General features: G+C 40.6%; 1 protein-coding gene across 1 annotated transcript; it reads left to right on the forward strand.

Moving 5' to 3' along the window:
- The first annotated feature begins 673 nt into the window (after positions 1-673).
- Positions 674-22,236, forward strand: SP3 (Sp3 transcription factor). The gene is made up of 6 exons (XM_015815903.1): positions 674-793; positions 1,048-1,167; positions 11,511-12,867; positions 19,577-19,769; positions 20,088-20,284; positions 20,517-22,236. Exons 1-6 carry the CDS (start codon positions 674-676, stop codon positions 20,831-20,833), a joined length of 2,304 nt encoding a protein of 767 aa, XP_015671389.1. The 3' UTR covers positions 20,834-22,236.
- The last annotated feature ends 1,114 nt before the right edge of the window (positions 22,237-23,350 follow it).

Raw genomic sequence — 23,350 nt, forward strand, 5'->3', positions numbered from 1 at the left:
AGCATGTCCCCGGCAGCAGCCGCGGCCGCCTCGCCTTAGTGGCAGCAGCAGCAGCGGCGCAAGCGGGGCCTGCGCGCGTCGGGGAGGGGGGGGGAGAGAGAGAGAGCCAGCCGCCAGCCAGCGCTCGCTCGCTCTCCTTCCTTCCTTCCTTCCTGCCTCTCTCGCTCGCTCCCTCCCCGCCTGCCAAGTCGGCAGAAGGCGCCGCTGGCTCCTCCACGCCATGACTGGTACGTACGGGCCTCAGCGGCGGCTCCTGCTGCTGTTGCTCTCGGGTCCGGCGGGCGGGCGTCTGCTTGGGAGTGTGGCTCGAGCGGCACTGAGCAGCAGCAGCAGGAGGAGCAGAGCCAGGGGGAGGAGGGAGAAGAGGGGCAGGGGCAGCGGCGGCGGCGGCAGCACGGAGGGAGGAGGAGGAGGAGGAGGAGGGCTGCGCTTGGCGGGCGGGAGGAGGAGAGCAGGGCGGGCTCCTCTGCGCGGGAGGGAGCGCTGGGGCGATGGGGAAGGGAGGGGGCAAGCGCTCCAGTCAGTGACTCCCCTCCCCCTCCCCTCCCCCGCCGCCGACAACCGGCCCACCCCCCCCCACTCCCCGCTTCCCTCCGCCTTTCTTCTCTCCCCCCCGCGCCTTCGCTTCCCCGTTATGCCCGCAGCTCCCGAGAAGCCTGTGAAACAAGAGGAAATGGCTGCCTTGGACGTGGACAGCGGCGGCGGCGGCCCCCACGGGGAGTATTTGCAGCAGGGAAACGGGGCCTCGGCAGCCACTTCGGCCGACGCCTCTGACGAGGCCGGAACAACCCAGGTAAATGCGGAGCCGGGCGGCTGCCCGACGTCTCCTCCCTCCCCCGCGGCGATTCCCCCCCTCCCCGTCCTGCCCGGTGACACGTCGCGAGCGCAGGACTCGCAGGCGCCCCCGCCGCCGCGCGCGCTGTCCGGAGGGAGGAGGGGGAGGGAGGAGGAGGCGGCAGCGGCAAAGAAGGCCGGCGGGCGAGCGCCCTTCTAACCCCCCCTCCCCCCGCTCGTCTCTCCCCCGTCCCCGGCCTGCCCTCCGCGTAGGACACCCAGCCGTCGCCGCTGGCGCTGTTGGCGGCTACCTGCAGCAAGATCGGGCCGCCGTCACCGGAGGAGGACGACGCCGCTTCTCCATCTGCCGGAGCGGTAAGTGCCCGCCCCGCCGCGCTCGCACGGCCTGCCGGGGGGGGGGGAGAGAGGGAGACGGCGCAGATCGCCCGCCCGCCCGGGGGGAGGGACGGGGAGACACCGCATCGTACTGCCCGCCCGCCCGGGGGAGGGACGATCGCAAGGCCGACCTGCCGGAGAGGGGTCCCCAGGCTCCCCTGCCTCTCCAGGAGGAGCCGGTCTCCCTGAGGGAGGAGGAGGCGGCGCTGGGACTTCCCCTCGCCTCTCGCCGCGGCGCCTTTCCCTGCTTCTCGGCGGGGGTGGGGGGCGGGCGGGAGAGAGGCGGGAAGACTGCGGGCTCTCCCCCCCCCTCCCCAGCAACTGGGAGGTAAAATGGGGGGGGGGGTTTGTCCCTGAAAAAAAAACCGAACAGCCTTCTTTTCCCTCCTTCTTCTTCCTGGACGTCAGCTGTCACCCCCCCAGGACCCCACAATCAGACAAAATGAAGGCTGGGCTGAAAGACACAGGATGCACTTTAAGCGTAAAATGGCTGTTTGAAAAAAGGAGCCAGTAACTCCCTAGCGGAAGCCCAGAGCTGCTTTGAAGGCCGTTTCTGGGCTGGGTCAGTGTGCATTGCAGATCGTGGAAGATAAAAGTAGTCAGAACTTTTTTCCCCCCCCCCCTCTCCTAATGTTTCGCCTCTTTATGTCCTTTGGGGGGGATTCCTTTGAGGGGGCTTTAGCCCTTGAGGTTATTAGGAACATCTGAAAGCCTCCTGGGGGAAAAAAGAAGAAGTTTGTTTTGCCAACGAATGAGGAAAGCATTAAATTTGATGTGTGAAATAACTTGTGATCGTTTCTTGATGGATGGCTTGTTTAGTTCATGTCTCAGGAATTTAGCTGTGTAAGAAAAGCAGAAGTGCAGGGTTTTAATGTTGAAAGATTGCAGTGAACACTACACTTACCTTGAATGAAAATCTGCAGCATTGTTGAGTTTTCTGAGTTTCGTGTTTCTGAGTTTCATGTTAAGTCAGTGTTTCTCAACCTTGACAATTTTAAGGCATGTGGACTTCAACTCCCAGAATTCCACAGCCAGCAATGCTGGCTGTGGAATTCTGGGAGTTGAAGTCCACATGCCTTAAAATTGTCAAGGTTGAGAAACACTGTGTTAAGTCTTATTTAGGGTTTATGTTAAATGGGGTAAGTATACTATAAGTTATTATCAACTTTGCTGTAACTTAAAAAATACACTAATGCAGAGAGGTCCCCAACCTTTTGGGCACCAGGGACCAATTCCATGGACAGGTTTTTCTGCAGACCGGAGGGTGCGTGGTTTTGTGTGCTGCCTGCATCTCGCAGATGGGGCTTTGCTTGTTTGTGCGGCCCAGTTGCTGGCATGTCACAGCCCAGTATTGGTCCATGGACCGGGGAGGGGGTTGGGGACCCCTGCACTAATGGATTAAGCATAATAGCTTCATGTAGCAGACAGTATTACCTTCTTAGCACAACAGAAAAGTAATACATGCTTCCAAGTTTATCACTTCTCCACAGCCTCAATGAGCTACTGCGAGAGCCTGGAATGAAGCCAGTTTTACATGTTCATACACGTCCTTTCAAATGTGACATAGTGAAAAAAATAACACTGTGGTCTCAGATTTTTAGGCAGTGGAAGAATCTGAATTGAGTTTCTTTGGCATGATATAAATCTTTCTTCCTAAATGTGGTCTTGGCCTACAAAATTAGTTATGATTTTTAAAGCAGAAAATTGGGAATTTACTGTGTGAATTCAGGACCAAAAGGTGCAAAGAGGTACATGAAGAAAAAAAAAATCAGGAAAAAAGTTTGCCATCAGCAAGTTTAAAAAATTATCAAGTTATTTCTGGTTTTATATAAATATATAGTGGAGAAAATGGGCTTAAATAAAATAATCATTATGCTTCTGATGAGTGTTTATTCCTCCAGCTTCGTGCTCAGAACTCAATAGACTGTAAATGACACATTCAGGTAGTCCTTGACTTATGACCACAACTGGGACTGGAATTTCAGTTGTAAGCCGTGACCTTAGTTAAGTTAAGGCATCCATTGGACCAGACATAATTTTACAACCATTTTATGGCAGTTGGTAAGTGAATCCCATGCTTGTAAGTCATTGCGGTTGTAAATTGAGGCATCATGCGACCAGATTTGAAGTTAGGATCATCGCTTACCATGGTCATTTACAGGAAACCAGCAAAAAATGTCACAGGTCATGGCTACATGGTTATGGGATGCTGTGAATGGCCATAAAGATAAGCTAGTTGCCAAGTATCCAAAATGTCACCTGTCTGCAGGGATGTGTGTGGCCATTGTAACTCTGGAAATAGGCTGTAAGTAGTTCTGGGGAGGTCTGTCATAAATTTGAATGGTCATTAATGACCAGATGTTAGTTGAGGACTATCTGTAATGTGCAAATCAAACTAAAAAATTAATCAGTCTCTGAGTAGCCAAAATAGAAGTTTAGAGAAGCAGGTATGCAATCAGCAGTGGAGAGATTTTCAGGCCAGTTAAACACACCTGCTTGGAATCTGATCATGCTCCTAGATTCAACTCTGCAGTTGTGTGCCTAGTTTTCATTGGTGAGTAGCAGCATAGTATACTATGACTGATCTTGCAAATGGTGTACCTGATAGTGGTACATGCTTTTCTTTAGACCAGGGGTGTCAAACTGCTGGCCCAGCTGAAATCGTGCCCATCCCATGCCGGCAATGGGGAAAAAATTTGCGATACATCGCGACACGTCACGTGAAGTTGCGAATTTGACACCCCTGCTTTGGACCCTGCTTTGACTTGTTAACTTACGCTAATTTAGAAAGCTAAGCAGGATTCATCTTGGTGAATGAGAGACCATCTGAGAAATCTAGGGCTTGCAGGCTGACTAGGGGATCAAAGTAAGCATTCCAGAAAAAGCAGCGGTACATCACTTCCATAACTCATGAAAAAATTGTGAATGTAACCATGTAAGTCATCAAGAGCTGAGACCAACTTGAAGGTGACTTGATTTTTTTTAAAGTATTTTTTTTCCTGTGAAGTGTCCTTTGCAAGGTGTCTGGAAACAAGCATATGTCTTCCTTTCTAAAACAGCTGTGCTGGTTATTTATCTACATCTGCTCAGAATTCTGCTTGTGCCCTGTGCAAATTGTGCCCAGATTGGCCTTTGTGGGCATGCTTGGTCCACTGCTGAATTAGAGATTTAAATTAGTTTCCAGACAGTGTTGCTGATATATTTTAATGGAGTTATTTTATTTTATTTCCATTTTTTAAAATAATTTGAGTCAGGTTGAAGTGTATGTGTGAGCTGTGGTGCTTGGTATTCTTTTTGATAGAACGGCATTTGGGAATTTAGTAAAAAGGGTGATATCAATATAATTAATATAATACAATGCATACACATTTACAGCAGCTCAGTTTAATTGTTTCTTTGTGTAATTACCGAGTGTTAGAAAAAATAATAGTACTTGCATTAATTGCTTATGTTTTTAGTAAAATTGTTTCTATACATTTTGCTATAACTGCTTTTGCTGCCTTTATTTTTGTTGATTTACCCACACACACTCACACACGTATGTATGTATATGTGTGTATATATAGTTATGTTATAGTCTAGCTTTCTATCATAAGTAATTCATATATTTCATTTATTCTGTTGTTTACTTCCTATAGTGATTGTTTTTTCTCATCTGTGTCATTTTCTCCACCCCTGCTCTTTTTGTACATTTGGAAGTTGAGCATGAAGTTATTCATACGTTTGGGCCAGGCACCATATAGGGCTGGATCCAGGAGTACTGTAGGGTAGGCTAAAGCAGGGCTTTTCAACCTTTTCACCCATTGTACCACTTTTGAGATATGGCAACATCCGAGTACCACCAGTTGCCTAGCAAGGTGTCAAAAACTTGATGGCCCCCAAAAAAAGGAAAAAAAATGATAAAGTACAAGTAGTCCTCGACTTACAACAGTTCGCTTAGTGACTGTTCGAAGTTACAATGGCACTGAAAAAAAGTGCCCCCCCAAGCCCCAGCTGAGCAAGACAGCGCCCGGTGGCACTCTTCCTCCTGTCCAAGGTTTTCATTGTTGTGAGCATTTCTGTTGAGGATTGGCAGCGGGGGTGGGGTGGGGGGGTGTATGGTTTTTATTCCCCCCCGTCTGCTGGGTGGTTGCAGCAGGTTTTGGTCACTTCACATGACCCTGGGACACTGTGACCGTCATAAATATGAATCGATTGCCAAGCATCTGAATGTAAATCACAAGACCCTGGAGATGCTGCAACATTCCAGCTGATCGGCGCTTCTTCTGGGCTCAGCAGAAGCGTCAGGATCAGTGCTGTTTTCCAGCTGATTGGTGCTTCTTTAGGGCTCAGCAGAAGCACCAGGATCAGGGCCGAGCTCCAGCTGGAGCCTGGCGCTGATCCTGGCGCTTCCACTGAGTCCTGACAGCTCCGAAGAAGCGCCAATCAGCTGGAAAGTGGCACTGATCCTGGTGCTTCTGCTCAGGCTTGTGCAGTGCTGCCACCGGTTCAGCTCATTCCCCTCCCCTGCTACCACTTTTCTAGGATGGTCGCGTACCACCTGCCAGGTGCCAGTGTACCACAGGTGGTACCCGTACCACTGGTTGAAAAGCCCTGGGCTAAAGCATCCCATCCTGCAAATGAAAATTTGATTTCTAATTAATGTTATCAATAAGGGAAGGACAGTATATGACTTACATGCCATAATCAATGTATTTAAAGTCTTTTTGCATTATGATTTAGAATCACTTAATAAGAAAGTAAAGTTCATTTGAACTTGGTTGGATTTGCTTCTAATTAAATACATTTAGTTTGGGAGTTAAATCTAATAATGTTTACCGTAGATTTTAATTGTATGCACTTGTCCCAATTACATAGTGGCAATATGTATCTATTTTAATTATGTGTTGTTACAAAGACATACTGGATCATTGAAGACTGACTGCTTAAGTCTTTACTATGGAATCTTGAATCTGATATAAACTATGTAAACTATCGGATTCAGGATTCCATAGTAAAGACTTTAAGCAGTCAGTCTTAAAATGACCCAGTATGTCTTTGTAAGAACACATAATTAAAATTCCCCAGAATAAATGACTATCAAAATAATGGTTACTGGTATCTTGTGTAAGTTAAGCAATTGATTTAGGTTCTGACATTACAGTTAATAACTATTTGTGGTTTTCTTATACTTCCTATAGCTAAAGTTTTTGGTTTCAAGTAGCTTCTGATACCTTGATGATGTTAATTCTCAGAAACAAAGAGTTGATATAAGATTGTTCAATGTAGTGTAGAACCAATTTGTTTAATACATTCCCTTATGTTAACTATTTGAAAGTACTTCTGTAAAATAATCACAAAAGCATTTTTACCTATTTTTGCCTTTTTCTTCTAGACAATGTAAGTTGTACACAAATGGATAATTCTTTCCAAATAAGCTAAGCCAAAGCTGTTAATTAAGCAAATAATTTTTTTTTTACTGGTGCAGTTCAGAATATATCAGATATTGCATTTTGATATTGATTGGTTGAATTAGAGTTAATTACAGTTTTTTGATTGCATAGATATATATAGTCAACTAAGTAAAAAATGGAATCATTTTTCCTCCAATTTCTGTGAACCCAAGACTCATTCCCTCATTTAGGATAGTTTAGAAAAGAAAAGAGTGGAAATAATGCCAAAAAAAAAAAAGTGGCCTTGGGGGACTATGAAGAGTATAGCAGTGTTATCATTAGAAAAAGGAAAGCTATAATTTTCAGCCTTTTAAGAAAGCCTTACTTTAAAAATAACCCTCTCAAAAAGGAAATGTTCTTGGGCAGATGGCTCTTGGGTGGCTATTTAAAATTAACACTGGTTTTGAACCCTCACAAGTTACTCTGGTTGCTGGGCTCAACCCTGCAACCCCCAACACATCATTTCTTTGGGTGAGTATTCAGTGTGTGAGTATACTCCTGGTAGCTCACTGATTGGAAAGCTGCAGTAGAGCCTTATATGTGGCAGCTTTCTTGGTTTCCTGCTGCTAGTAGCGAACGAGAGCATATACTGGGGTACTGAATCAAGATGACTATAATGGAAGGAAAGCAGTATGACTTCATTTTTCCTTCTAGCTATGTTAATAATGATGATGATGATGATGATGATGATGATGATGATGATGATGATGATGATGATGATGATGATGATGATAAAGTTGGAAGGGACCTTGGAGGTCATCTAGTCCAACCCCCTGCTCAGGCAGGAAACCCTATACAATTTCAGACAAATGGCAGTCCAGTCTCTTCCTAAAAACTTCCAGTGTTGGAGCATTCACCGCTTCTGGAGGCAGGTTGTTCCACTGGTTAATTGTTCTAACTGTCAGGAAGTTTCTCCTTAGTTCTAGGTTGCTTCTCTCTTTGGTTAGTTTCCACCATGTTGCTCAGGACATTGGTGGTAGTAATGTAGAGTCCATATAAATATGATTGGGATGATGTTTGAATTAGGGAAGGTGCACTGAATGGATATAAGAACCTCTTGAAAACAAAGTTAATGACAAATAAAAGGAAATTTGTACTTAGGTCATTCATGCCATATGCATAAACATTCTTACCTCTCTTTTACATATCAGCAATTATAGCAGATCTTGTACATCCATTACCACCTCTACAAGTAGAAACAAGCTATTTTTTAAAAACCAGGAAAATATAAAGTTTCATAATTACGGCATTTTATTATACAAAACAAACATCATAAATTGCTAAGGCCGTGGTGGCGAACCTATGGCACGCGTGCCACAGGTGGCACACAGAGCCCTCTCTGTGGGCACACGCGCCGTCGCCCCAGTCCTAGGCCTTCAGCTGGGCTTTATAAAACCTTTTCGCTTTAGCCCTTCACCACCAGGTGCAAAAAAAAAAAAGGTTCAATCAATCAGTCAATTTCAACTTCTTGCGGGGGAAAAGAAATCTCACAAAGTTGGAATTGATTGATTGAACTTTTTAGTCCCACCCAGTTTGCCATTACCACCGCAGCCACGCCCATCCAATGGGCCATACCCACCCGGTACCCGACGATACATAAGTGGGTTTTGGGTTGCAGTTTGGGCACTCGGTCTCTAAAAGGTTCGCCATCACTGTGCTAAGGTGTTCTTTGTGAGTGACTTAAAATGCTAATTACTTGCTGACCATAGGAGTTCTGCCATATTGAGAAGGAAGGGAATGAAAAAGTTAAGTCGCTTTAGATCAGGGGTGTCAAACTGCCGGCCCACGGGCCGGATGCATCATCCGGAAGCCCCACCCACCCCATTGCCGGCAATGTCAAAACCGTCCCGATACGTTGCGTGACGTCACGTGATGTCGCGAGTTTGACATGTCTGCTTTAGATCAATTGCTGTGACAAAAGATGTGTATGAAACACATTTTAGGAAAGTCTAGCAGCTGCACATGGAAGACACTGGCAGAGGTTACCTGCTTCCTTTGGCAGGACAGACCCTGCTGACCTACAAGTAGATACTCTTCTAGTTATAGAATGTGAAATTTGGATTCAGACCTATGTGTGCTGCTACTGTTAACATATAAATACCGTTTTATTTTGCTTTCCATTTCTGTGAACATTTTTACTAAGGCAAATATGCATTTCCTTTATATCCTTAGGTTGCCTATTATCTGATGTGTCAAAATGCAAATTGCATTTATTATTCTGTGACCTATTTTCCTTTCCTTTTTATTTATTTAGCTGCTCAGTGTCATAGGGCAAATGGGTGGCATAAAAAATTAATAACTATTTTTAAATATCATATTTTCTCTTGAACACAAAATTAGAACTGACCATACAGTACTTCGGTAATTCCCAACTTGAAGTAATCAAGGTTGCTCGTAAGATTTATTCACATTTCTGTGAGATCTCCAAATCAAGAAAAATGCCAACAAAAATTGAGGTGACAATGCCCATAGATAACAAATTTAAATTATTTTTTTATTTAATTTTGGAATTTCTTGGGATCCCATCTGTGGAGACCACCTATGTTGATGCTGTGCACAAGTGCCACATTGCCAGCTCCTGACATATTAGATGGTCCTCAAACACTTTGAAAGATGATGGAATGGATTGCATAAAAGAAAAAAAATTAAGGAGGTCTATTCTTGCCAGCAATATTTTGGAACCAATAAGAATTTGTATCTCACACATGTAAGAGTTCTTTCTGTTGTTTTTTTATTGCATGAACATAATGAGAAATGTAGGGGATTTTTTAAAACTACATTTTAACTGTGTCTTTTTAAAATGCCCTTTTCACATTCTGAAGTTTCAGGAAACCCCTGGGGAGGAAAATAGCCAGAGATGTGCAACTTTAGCATTCCAGAAAAGTTAGAAGTAGTTAAAAACATTTTCAGTAAGATCGTAAGAATCTTGGAAGATGTGTATCTTAATAGAATCTGACTATATAGAAACCATAGAGCTGTACAACCCTGCTCCTGGTTGCCACATGTAAGAAGATACAAGAAGATACCTTTCAGGGCTTTAAATGAAAAAGATACTGTCATTTCAGTTTTTGAAACGGTGCCCAGAGCATGAGAGAGGGACGGAGAGAAGCTCTGTTGTTCCTTATGCTTCTTTGGCTTTGTACATCAAATATTTTAAAAATAACCATGCAGGAAGATTCATGAAAAATATAAGCACATTGTAGTTCAGAAGAAGTATACGTATGTAAGGCCAAGACTAGAAATCATGTATTATTTCCAAGGTTGGGCAGGGATAATCTTTGGAGAGTTACTTGAGTGGGAAATGATTAATAATGTAAACTGTAATGAGGATGGCTTTTGAAAACTTAACTCTTTTTCTATTTTCAAAATTTCTCCAAAACAATTTTAATAGCTACGTTGCAGTGGCTGCATCTTTTGTACCCATCTTGCATTCTTATAAATGCAACAGCTAGTATTAAAAAAGGACCAAAGATGTTATTGTGTTAGATTTGTTCATTTTTCTTCCTTGTGAATTTTTTGACCATCAGAAAGAGCAGGCTGTGTGGTAGTATTATCTCAAATTTCCTTAATTTATAGAGCTGTGTTTTGAGGGGGAAGAAAGCTAGAATGATTAAGATCTGCAGTTGAGAGTAATAAACTGAAATACCTTGATTTTCTGTGCCCTTATTCAGGCTAATAGTGCCACTGGTGTGGGTGGAAAGTACTTATTCCTGCTATTTATGCAATGTAATTTTAGCTTAAAATATAAGTATCATAAGTATCAGTATAGCTGTGATTCTCCTGTAGGTTCCTGAATCACATATTTCTTAATCTCCAAAAACAAATCACTATCACTTTTAATGACTATGTACACCTTTTTTTCATTATGCATCTGTCTTAAACATATTGATGTTTTAAAAATGTAAAGGTCAGCATTTTATTGCCTAAAATGTATTTTTGCTAAGGAGCTACATGTGTAAGCGCAGTACGCATTAATAAAGTCTGAATTGAAAAGGTTTTGTAAAGAGGGACATCCAATACACCACAGATGTGGCTAAGAAACTTTGGGAAAGGCAATAAATACCCTGATATATATGCATATTGTACAGAATTACTTCATCTGGTCAAACTGTTCATATCAGAGGTAGTGTCAAAGAGAAGACCTCTCTTGTTTCTTAGTGTAGGCAGTCATAACTTGTTAACCCAAGAGATGAATAAATTTTGGACTCCACTTTGGGACAAGTTGATAAACAAATAGGATGTATCTTGCTAATGATAGTTTTCTTTTTATTTTAATTGAGAAATTATGATTAACAACCTCAGAACCTGACAATTATCGAACTACCCTCAAACTATGGTTTAATGGTCCAGAGCTGTTGATTATAGTTTTCTAGTTCAGCTAAAGTAGGAATTAGTATATAATAGACATTTTTCTAATTATGTTTACTGACACATGTAAAAATGAAGAGGCTGAATTGATAGGATTAGGTTGTTTGCATGCTGGCATAACAAGTCAAGATCTATTTCTTGTTCTTCAGTTATTCAAATACATGTATCTAAATGCACAATTTTGGAAATAATTTCTTTTTAAGAACCCACTGTTTAAACAAACTCAGTATACTAAGTTAAGCAAAAAGCAGAAAAAATACATAAAATACATAAGTAGCAACTTGCCTGTTATAGGTGCTATTCTACAATTAACAGTTCAGAATCTAGATTAATGTAAGGAATGAATGATTATAAAGTACTTAAAACAACAATGGAAGAAAGATTTCTGTCTGTGGAGAACAATTGATTTTTTTTTTCATTTAACTTTATGTGGCACTAAGGTTGAACTATTTGGCCTACTAGGTATGTGCAAGTAATGTATTGCTCATCTGTAGTTTGCATAGACGTTTAAATTTGGTTTTTGTTTTTGCTTTTGTTTAGACAGGAGATTTGGCCTCTGTACAGTTAGCAGGAACACCAAATAGATGGGAGGTATTGTCTGCTACACCTACAACTATTAAAGATGAAGCTGGCAATATAGTACAGATCCCAGGGACTGCCACAGTAACTTCAAGTGGACAATACGTTCTTCCTCTTCAAAGTCTGCAGAATCAGCAGATATTTTCTGTTGCACCTGGTTCGGATTCATCAAATGGTACTGTGTCCAATGTCCAGTATCAAGTAATACCCCAGATACAGACAGCTGATGGTCAGCAGGTTCAGCTTGGTTTTGCAGCCTCTTCGGATAATGGTAGTGTGAATCAAGAAACTGGTCAAATTCAGATCATTCCTGGCTCCAATCAAACCATTATTGCCTCTGGAACATCCTCTAGTAACATTCAGAATATTTTATCACAGACTGGCCAAGTCCAAGGGGTTACAATTGGTGGTTCATCTTTTCCTGGGCAAGCACAGGTAGTTGCTAATGTTCCTCTTGGACTGCCAGGAAACATTGCATTTGTTCCCATCAATAGTGTTGATCTAGATTCTCTGGGACTAAGTGGTTCTCAAACCATGACGGCAGGCATTAATGCCGATGGACACTTGATAAGCACTGCACAGGCAATGGATAATTCGGACAATTCTGATAGGACTGCAGAACAGGTTTCTCCTGAAATGACGGAAACAACCACTGATACAGACTTGTTTGTGCCAACATCATCATCCTCACAACAACTGCCTGTAACCATAGACAATACTAGTATATTAGAACAAAATTCAAACAGTTTGCCCTCTACTAGTGGGCAAGTCCATAGTTCAGATCTTCAGGGAAATTACATCCAAACATCAGTCTCGGAGGAGACACAGGCCCAGAATATTCAGGTCTCAACAGCACAGCCTATTGTACAACATATACAGCTTCAAGAATCTCAACAAACTACGAGTCAGGCTCAGATTGTACAAGGTATTGCGCAACAGACAATCCATGGTGTGCAAACCAGCCAAAGTATATCACAACAGGCTTTGCAGAATCTTCAGCTTCAGTTGAATCCTGGAACTTTTTTAATCCAGGCACAGACAGTGACCCCATCTGGGCAAATAACTTGGCAAACATTTCAAGTCCAAGGAGTGCAGAACTTGCAGAATTTGCAGCTTCAAAATGCTCCTGGCCAACAAATAACATTGACCCCTGTGCAGACCCTCACTCTTGGTCAAGTTGCAGCAGGTGGGGCCTTGACTTCGACTCCTGTTAGTCTAAGTACTGCTCAGTTGCCAAACCTACAAACAGTTACAATAAATTCTATAGACTCTGGAGGTATTCAGCTGCATCCCGGAGACAATGCTGACAGTCCTGCAGGTATTGTAAAACTAATGCTTTGAATTATGGTAAAATTAATCACAATTATTGAAGCACACAAAACTTGATGTTGCCATTTAGGAGAAATAAATTATTTCAGCTGCCAAAATATATTTCACTTCACACAGCGTAAAATTCTGATGTTTTTTTCCCTTGGTTGAATTAATTTGTGATTTGTCAAGTTGCTGTTTTTAAAATTATATTTTCCAAATTTTGGATTCCAAAGGATTTTGATAACCAGATTTGGACATACATAGTCCATTAGCTCATGTCATTTTGGATAGATTTAAAACAAAAATAAGCTATTAACAGCACAAATTGATTTTAGAACTGAAACACTAAAATTGGTTCTGAAACAGAAAGTCGAGATGTGTTTTTCTGTTAACCTCATTTTATGAAACCACTCGGCAAATTTATTTTGAAAACGGGTTTCAAAAACAGTGCTCTGGTATGTGGGCTTGGTAATTATTTTATGGAAAAAAAATAAGGGGAATATGAATAATTTTTAAAGCACTGTGATATGTGAAGAAAGTGGGTAGATTTTTTTCCTGTCTCCAAATAATATAAACTAGTGTCATGAGATGAAGCTCAGTGGTGGAAGACTTGGGCAGGCAATAATAATTGTTAGGTGTAATAAATACTTGAATTGTGCTATTTGCTTTCCCAGCAGATAGCTTTTTAATTTAATTTAATTTAATTTATTTTTTGTCAATGAACGTATCAGTGACTGCTAGTTATGGTGGTTATATATTGTATGTCCTCAGGATTCTGGAAATACGTCATGCAGAATAAAAGTGGAAGTGGACTGTTGCACTCATATCCTCTTTTTGAGCTATATTATTGGCTTCTGTCGCAAACAGGATGATGGTCTACATAGTCTTTTGATCTGCTTCTGCTGCATTCTCATTTAAAATGGAATAATGTTTTATCTGGAGGGTTACATGCCGCACATTTTTATTATGGACTATGTGTGCACACATGACCCTAGGAAAGAGGATATATATATGTATCTGTTTCATCAGTGGTAGTAATTTATCCCTCTAAAGAGATAGCATTAGAACTTTCCCAGCAACCCACCAATCACCTAGTTTGCTCCTACCAATCTCCTGTTCAGCTGTCGGTGAATTGTAGAAAGCACTTTGGAAAAGGGGATGCTATGTCCTAGGTTTTGCAGGACACTTAACGCCAAATCTTAAAGCAGCGCCTGTATATAGAAGTTGCAATATAAGTTTGAATGGCAACTACTGTACAGGCTGTAACCAAATGGAGTGATTCAGCTGTAGTCCAGAAGAAGCAGACGTAAAAGATATTAAGAGAGGTACAAATATTTTTTTTGTCCTTTCCCACTCTTTTCCAGATTGCCCTTTGCTGAAATTTTGTCTTATTTCTTTGAGTTTGCAAGTTTGGGTTTACTTCATATGGAAGCAGTAAACACAAATATGAAAGTGCTTTGGGGAACGGGGAAATGAGAGCTGTGAAATCCATCTTAAAATAAGATTAAACATTTTTTTCCCCATAGGAATGTATACAAGGATATTTTTCTTTTTTGAGTAGATTGCATAAAGAAGGAAATTGCTATCTTTGGCCATGTTTCCTTAATACATTTTAGATTGATGATGATGATGATGATGATAATGTTGGAAGAGACCTTGGAGGTCATCTAGTCCAACCCCCTGCTCAGGCAGGAAACTCTATACCATTTCAGACAAATGGTGGCTTGACTTCTAATTGGTACTGATACAAATAAACCATTATAATCGTCATTCTGCTTAGTCCTTCATTGTTCCCTGTTAAAAGGATAGGAGTCCAGGGGGCAGGAAATAAGGATGTGATTTCTGTCAATATATGATCTTGGGAAGAAATGCAGATTCTCCACCTTCTTAGTCCTATGGGCCGTTATTTGGAAGCCTGAAACTGAAAAATGTGTAGTCTAGAAACAGGATTATTGATTAATCTCATGGACTAAAAAGCTTTCAAAAACACACTTTTTAAATTATCTAGGTTTTCTAACCACACCAGAGAACCAGTTTGATGTAGTAGTTAGGGCATCAGGCTAGAAACCAGGAGACCATGAGTTTTAATCTCGCCTTATGCACAAAGCGAGCTGGGTGACCTTGGGCTAGTCAGTTTCTCTCAGCCCTAAAAAGAAGGCAATGGCAAATTGCTTCTGAAAAACCTTGCCAAGAAAACTGCAGGGACTTGTCCAGGCAGTTTCTGAGATTTGGACATGATTGAACAGAAGCAACAACTTAAAATATATTTTTATTACTTGTAGTAAACTGCCTATCTTGTACACCTACCTAAAAAAAATCTGAGTGATATCCAGTTACGATCATTGCTAAAGGAATAGAATATGTTCCCCCTCTTCCTTATAGCCCTTCTGCATCCAGACCTGTTCTAGAATACTGATGGGGAGAGAGGATGAAAAATATCTTTCCTGGTACAGGGGATATTTGCTATCAATATTGGTAGCTGCTGACATATTTTCATACTGTTATTAAAAAGATAGTTGAGCTTTTTAAATTATATTCTAAGAGAAACTAAAAGACAAGAAAGCAAAGAATTCATAACAGTATTTAGAATGGTAGCCAGTAGTTATTAATTAATAAATGTTCCTTATATTGACATATGACTATCATTTGTAATATAACTTTTTCATGCAGGCTGAATTTTAATGGGTTTCTCACTGAATAGGTTGCCTTCATCCTCCAAAATTTTATCAATCATGTTTGACAGCTGAGCCAGACCAAATGGATTTTCACTTGAAATAGTCCTTTAACAAACGTGACTTTACATAATTCTTATATATTCAGATCCATTTTTCTTTTCTGATGATTAAAATATATTTTTAGTTTTAATGAAAATACACATATATTCAGCCATTTTTTACAAATACATTTAGTTTTAATGAGTCAGGATATAGGAATGAAATAATCTAAGAAAAGATTCAAATTTTTGGGAACTCCATGTACTGTATGTTTCTTGCTAGTCGAAATCTTAATGCTTTTATCAAGGAATACTTGAAGATATATCTGAATTAGCCAAATGCTACCAGACTTATATTTCAGTAAGAATTCCAATTTTTCAGAATTATATGAAAATATAACATATTTATATTTTATCATTTTGGGGAGGGTGTGCTTATGGAGCAACTTGTGAATCAAGATGCTGAAACAATTGTTTCTCAGATGTTGCTTTGCTTGGCTAGCCTCAACATCTCAGTATTTCTGGATTGTCATGAGATCACAATTCCTGAACGCATATTGCATGCTACTGTGAGAGGAACAGAGAATTAGCATACTTTTGCATGCATGTGAAAGCATAAACGATTCTTTGGTTTTCTGAAAAGTAATATTTGGGGCAAAGAGAATTGAAACCAAATGGATCTGTACCAACGTTGTTCAAGAGAACAGTCCTATCTATGCCCCCTTAGCTGGGAATAAATTCTGTTGAACAGAGTAGAACTTGCTTCTAAGCAGAGACTCATAGATTACGCTGTGAAAGATCTGCTGGTTTGAGTGAATTACTCATTCTGGCTTGGAGAGATTGCTGTGTTGATGAACATGGAGGAAAAAAAATGAGTTGGACTTCAATTTATAGGCACATGGTATAAAATGACAAGAAGAATTTGGAGGGGCAAAAGCCCTCCAAAAGATGTTCATCAGAAAAGTAAAGGAAGGCATTGAGTAAAGGTGGCATCTTTTAAAAGTATGAGACGGGAGATACGATAGAGGTCCACAGGAGTTGCAGCTGAGCAAAGCTGCCTGTTGCCTTTGCTTTATAGTTTGGGAGCCTCGTTTTACTCAAATTTGGAAGCTTGAAGTACACTTTGAGAAGCAAAATAGAGGTAATCTTGTGCATGTTTCTAATATTATGGTGGTTTTTACGCACTTTGGAGTTGAGTAATATTTATTTATTTTATTATTACATTTATTTGCCACCCATCTCACTATGGTGCCACTCTGGGCAATTTACAACAGTAGAACGTAAAATTATAAAAAAAATGTAAATATAACAATAGTAAAAGAATGAAACAATAAAAATGAAGTACAGCAAAATGAATTAGAAGATGGTCAGGAAGAGAGCAGGATGCATGGGGGGGAGCACAGGTGGGGTCTAACAGCCACCTCCAGTGTGGTACTGCTCCATTAGGCCCCCAGGCCAACCGACAGAGCCAGGTCTTCAGGCTCTTGTCGAAAGGCAGGAGAGAGGGGGGCAGGCCTTGCCCCAGTGAGCAGGATGTCCCAGAGGGTCAGCGCTAAGGCAGCTCTTCTCCTGGATCCTGCCAGCTGGAGTTCCTTGACCAATGAAATCTGCAGTAGGCCTCCTTGGCCGACACGATTGGGACGGGCCTGCTTAAGTGGGATGAGACGGTTCATTGAGGATCCTGGGCCCATGCCACGGAGGGCTTTCAACGTCATAATCAATACCTTGAACTGCACCAGGAAAAAAACCCAGCAACCAGTACAGCTTAACAGAGCGGCAGTGTAACAGGGGCCATTCTAGGGGCTCCAAAGACTGCTCTTGCACTAGTTGAAGCTCCCAGGTAGAGTGCATTGCAGTAGTCCAGACGAGAGATGACTAGGACTGTACTGACTGAGTGCAGGGAGTCCTGATCCAGGAAAGGCTGCAGCGGGTGCAGAAATCAATATTGTGCAAAGGCTCTCCTAGCCACAGCTGCCACCCGCTCTTCGAGCAGGAGACATGGGTCCAGGAGAGAATCCCTAAGTTGCGAAATTGGTCTGAATAGTGTAGTGCAGGGGTAGACAACCTTGGCTCTTTTATGACTCGTGGACTTCCAACTCCCAGAATTCCTGAGCCAGCATGGCTCAGCTTGGAAACCTCTCCCTTTCCCCTCAGCATGGCTGGCACAGGAATTCTGGGAGTTGAAGTCCACGAGTCATAAAAGAGCCAAGGTTGCCAACCCTTGGTGTAGTGCAACCCCATCCAGAACTAAAGATGTTAAAGACCCAGATCTTGAAACTCTGTGTACCCAAAGCCACTCAGCCTTGTTAAGGTCAATCATAGCCTGTTGTCCCCCATTCAGGTGCCTACATTCTCCAAGTACTATAAGAAGGTAGGGACAGCATCACTTGGGTCACCAGGTATGGAAATATAAAGTTGAGTATCACCAGCATACTATTGATATGTCTATCCATGGTGACAGATGATCTCACTCATATAAATGGATTTTTATATTCTATGAAAATATATAGCTTCCTCAACATCAATCTTTAATACCAACGACAAATTGTAAAAGATGTTCTGTGGGAAAATCTCAGTCTCTGGATGTATGTGTGCTAAAATATCTTCTTGAAAAATATTTTTGGTTCTTGTTTGTACTGAATATGAAATTTGTCCAGCAAGGACAATAATTTACTTAAATATCAATGGCAATTAGATTATCTTTTTTTGTTTTTACAAGTTATTCTTGCAACAAATCTTCACAGATTTGTAATGTTAATCTTCCTCAACAGGAGTTCCTCTTCATAGGTACATATGTTATATTGCAGCAACTTAAGGCTATTAAATGTCAGGATAAATTAAGTGTATTAAATATCCTTGATACTGCTGGCAAATATAGAGATGGATATTATTAGAAAAAAAATAGGCTAATCATAGCTTGGATGCTAAAACAGTACTACAAGTGTAATGGAAGTGAATACTTAAGAAGTTTTTTTTTTAAACCCTTTGTATTTAATTGGTATTGGCTCTGTTTTTTTTTTTTTAAAGCTTGCCCTTGGCATTTAAGGATTTTTTCCCCCCCTTCCTTTGGCATACTAGAATATTATCTTTCTTTGGCCTGGTTTTGCCGTGTGTGGGAAGAATGCTGCTTCCATATATAGGCTTCTTAAGGCTTCCCATTCAGAGTAAATGGCAGCGCTAACACTCAACACTGCATCAGGACTGGCAAGGCTTTTTTGCTGAGCTTTCGTGTAGCTCTGAAGATGAGGAGGGAAGGGGCCAGCTAGAGATGATCCAAGGACAGGAAGCATAATTGTTTTGAACAGATTTGAAGGTTGGCTTGAGCATTGGGGCAGCCATCCCACTTATAGGTGTAGCTGCAGAACCTCTCCAGCAAGTGGACCGTTATTGTACTGGTTTACAAATTATCAGTTATTTGTTTTAATTTCTTAATCTTTGCAATGTGTGGATGTGTTTTTAATGTGTCAGTTTATCATTATCGTTACCTGGTATGAAACATCTGCTTGAGCCGTTTAGACAACTACACATCAGTTAAGCTCCCAGCCCAAGAGAATAATTCACACGGGTTTTTTTTTTTTTTAAAGCATTCTTGAAACATCATTTTCACATTTTAAAATCTTCTTTCTCGTTTCAACAGAATTCTTTACGTTACATTGAGAAGCTCTCCCTCTTTTTTAAAAAAAAAGGCTACTTTTACCCTTTCTAGCTAGAAAAATTATTGCTTTTGTTTGTAACATGTTCAATGGTGTTCTTAAAAGCATGCTTAGCTGATTTGACACGTGAAGCTAGATGTGGACTTTCAATAGAGAAGGGCTATTGACGTTCTTATAGCTATGAATAAAAGTACATAAATTGTTATCTGGCATTCTGAGATTGGAATGGATCGATTGGTAAGAAAGGATAAACAGATAACATTTTAAGGCTTAAGACCTTTACAGTTTTCTCCTTTCTGTGTAATGGGACTGATTGTTGATCTGTAATATCCCTCCCCCCCTCCCTTTAGATATTAGGATTAAAGAAGAGGAGCCTGATCCAGAGGAATGGCAGCTTGGTGGTGATTCTACACTGAATACCAATGACCTGACACATTTGCGAGTGCAGGTGGTAGACGAGGAAGGGGACCAGCCACATCAAGAAGGAAAAAGATTGCGAAGGGTAGCTTGCACTTGCCCCAATTGTAAAGAAGGTGGTGGAAGGTATGCATTTCTTGTCTTCATTGTGTCCTTAAAATAAATGAGGCAAAAGTGAAAGTGATCACTAAATTGAGCACCTGTATCTGTGGGAAATCTGTGCATCTTGCTCTTTCGGTGCCAATGGTGAAGTGACAGCTTGAAGGATGTGGCATTAGATTCAGCGGTGACAGCTCATGCTGCTCCTGAGCTAGTTAATGCCCTCAATCAGTATACATCTATGCTGAGGTACATGAACGCATTTTCTTACAGTTCAGTATAATGTGCAACATGTCTTGATGTCAGTGTTTTGAGTAATGTTTGTTCCATTGCATGTTTTAACAGAGGCACCAATTTGGGAAAAAAGAAACAACACATCTGTCACATACCAGGCTGTGGGAAAGTCTATGGAAAGACATCACATTTGAGAGCTCATCTTCGTTGGCATTCTGGAGAGCGTCCATTTATTTGTACGTGGATGTTTTGTGGGAAAAGGTTTACCCGTAGCGATGAGCTACAGCGACACAGGAGAACACATACAGGTGACCCAATCGACATTTTTTTTTTACTTATTTCTTTTGGTGTATGGGTGGGAAATTAAAGCACCGGTTAGTCGTTAAAAATGTCATTTAAACATCTTTAGCAGTGCTTATAAATCATATGTGATTTTCTATTTAAAGAAAAAGGAAGAGCTGTCAGAGTTTCAAATTTCAGCTGTGTTTAAGGCTACGTTTGCTTTGGTGTGAAACTTCTTTTTTCAATGTGTTGGAACAGGTGAAAAGAAATTTGTCTGTCCAGAATGTTCCAAGCGGTTCATGAGAAGTGATCATCTTGCCAAACACATTAAAACCCATCAGAATAAAAAAGCTATTCATGCTACCAGTACAGTGCTTGCATCGGTCGAAGCAACACCAGAGGATACTTTGATTACTGCGGGCGGAACAACGCTCATCCTTGCTAATATTCAACAAGGTTCTGTTTCAGGGATAGGAACTGTTAACACATCTGGCACCAGCAATCAAGATATTCTTACCAATGCTGAAATACCTTTACAGCTTGTTACCGTTTCTGGAAATGAGACAATGGAATAAATATACACAAAATACCTATTAATTGTGGTTATTTTTATACAGTAGTGAGAAGAATATTGTTCCTAAGTTCTTAGATATCTTTTTATTGATGTGCAAAAATTTTTGGATTGACAGTAACTTGGTTATACATGACACTGAAATGCCTTACTTTGTATGATATTCCATAGTATATTAAAATGGTAAAATTGCATGAGTTTTGTAGGTACTTTTGGAATCTAGAAGAGATTAAATTTTACCAACTTGTATAAAAAGAAATTTAACAATGGAAATGGTAGTCTAATCAAATGCATCAATCCTTTGTGGTTTAGTGTAAAAATGAGAACATGTTGGTATTTATCTATTGTAAGATAAAAGTTGATTGGTGAAAGAAATCATGTTATGATAAAAGAAATTTTGTAATTTTCTTGACTGGAATTTTTATTATGCATAACTGACAAATCAAGTTTCCAAGCAAATGTTTCATTGTATAGGCTTTACTTAGCTCATCAAGTTGTCATTTTGAAGCTAATTATTTTAATTAGGTTAACTATGTACAATATTTTAAGCATTACTCTTGTAAGATTTTGAAAATTACATTTTAACATGGAGCTCTAGGGATAGTCACCTTTTAAATCCTGTTGAAAAGCCATGTTTAAAGTTTAATTTTGCCAAAATAATGTCTTGTTAATAATATTCTTTAACTAATTTGGGCAATATAACTGATGTTTAAAATTATTCAAGGCTTAAATAAAAAAAAAGTTGCTGCATTTTGGGTGATGAAACAAAAATAAAGATACCCTTTTCTTGAATATTGGAGGACCAAAAATTAAGGGTATCCATGTCAATTGCAATTTTTATCTAACCTTGTCTCCAAATACATCTGTCTGCCAGGGCCTTAAAAGCCATCATGTAAATTATCAGTAAAAAAAAGACACATAAGCACTCAGACACAGACACGCATATACAAATGCAAATAATAGAAAATCATTTCCATAGGGACAATAGTCCATATTAATATTAGTGATAGTGGAATAAGGGTTTTACAACGCTTTTTTCTGCCAAGCTTTGGTTAGTTGAGCTGCATTTAAATATCCACATCTTTCCTTTATGCTTCCCTTAAATTGTATGTATCCAGTACATTTAACTGATAAACATATATGTTTTTTATTAAGCTGATTTTTTATTTTTTAATTACTGTTTATATTTTCAACTATAAAAAAAATGTACACTCTTAATTTGCATAGCCAAGTCTGTAAGTGCTCTACCCGTTTTACAAAAAAAAAAGTACAATAATTGCAACCGTTCACTATTTACAAACATTTGGAAATCTGTTCATTTGTTCAGACCACCTCAAATTTAAAGGCTACCTTATTGTACGTTTAAAGTGTATTATAACAGTGTGGTAGTTAATAAAACACTATTTTTTTTCCTTTTGACTTGGGATTCCTGGTTTTTTTGGCCTTTACTTAATTGTTTAAAAATGACAAATGACTCATTGAAATTCATAGAGGCAGATGGTGTTCCTTTTTACCATTTCTCTGCACAACAAACCTTGGACACTTCATTGTTGACCAATAGACCAGTATAATTCTTCCTTTATGCTCATTTCATTCAAGAAACGTGCAGTTCTCAAAGACAGCTATGTGTATTTTTTCAATGTATTTTGAGGGATCTGATTGGATATGTTACCTTTGATTTGGATTTGTTTACACACAATTTTGATGTCAGGGCCTACACTTGGAAAGAAACTGAACACCCCAACACTGCCCCCATGAGATCATTGGTATTGGAGGATGCGGGGAGGCTGGTGGTCCAGCAGGCATCCTTTTGGAAGTACCACACCAAGTGACTATCCTTCGTTTAGAGCACGTGTCAAACTCGATCACGTCACGTGATGTATTGTGACTTTTTTTGCCTTTGTGGAGCTGGGGTGGGTGTTGCCTGAGCGTGATACATTCGGCCGCAATCCTCCAGTTTGACACCCCTGGTTTAGAGCAATACCTAAATACAAATGGTAAACTTTGTTGGAAGTCTTTACTGGCAGACTTTGGAGCCCGTGAAGATGCTAGTGGGCTTGCTTCCTCACACTGAAACTCTTCACCAAGCTAGGTTTGGTATTTTGCTCTTACGGTTGCTTGGAATGAACAACGGTGCAGTGTTTTACTTCTTTATAACCATAACCCAAACAACTGAGCAAAGACATAATTGCTTGTTTGATTAATTTATGATAGTGCCAGGGCTGCAAGCAAGTCCATTGGAAGGATCTCCTACAGCAGAGCTGTCAAAATCAATTTCATTGAGGGCCACATTAGCATTATGGTTGCCCTCAAAGGGCCAGTTGCTGTCCCCTTCTCTCCCTTAGGCTTACCCCACAGAAGCCTCTCCTATCCCCTTCTCTCCCTCAGGCTTTCCCCACAACATCTCCCTATCGCCACCTCTCCCCCCCTCACTACTTCCTGCCAAATCCTCTCTTTTTATATCCTCCCCTCTCCCCCATGTGTTCACTCACTGCCCAGCTGGCCTTTTCATGCAGTGCTC

Source organism: Protobothrops mucrosquamatus, unplaced genomic scaffold (assembly GCF_001527695.2).
Source record: "Protobothrops mucrosquamatus isolate PMUCROS unplaced genomic scaffold, P.Mucros_1.0 scaffold383, whole genome shotgun sequence".
NCBI lineage: Eukaryota > Metazoa > Chordata > Lepidosauria > Squamata > Viperidae > Protobothrops > Protobothrops mucrosquamatus.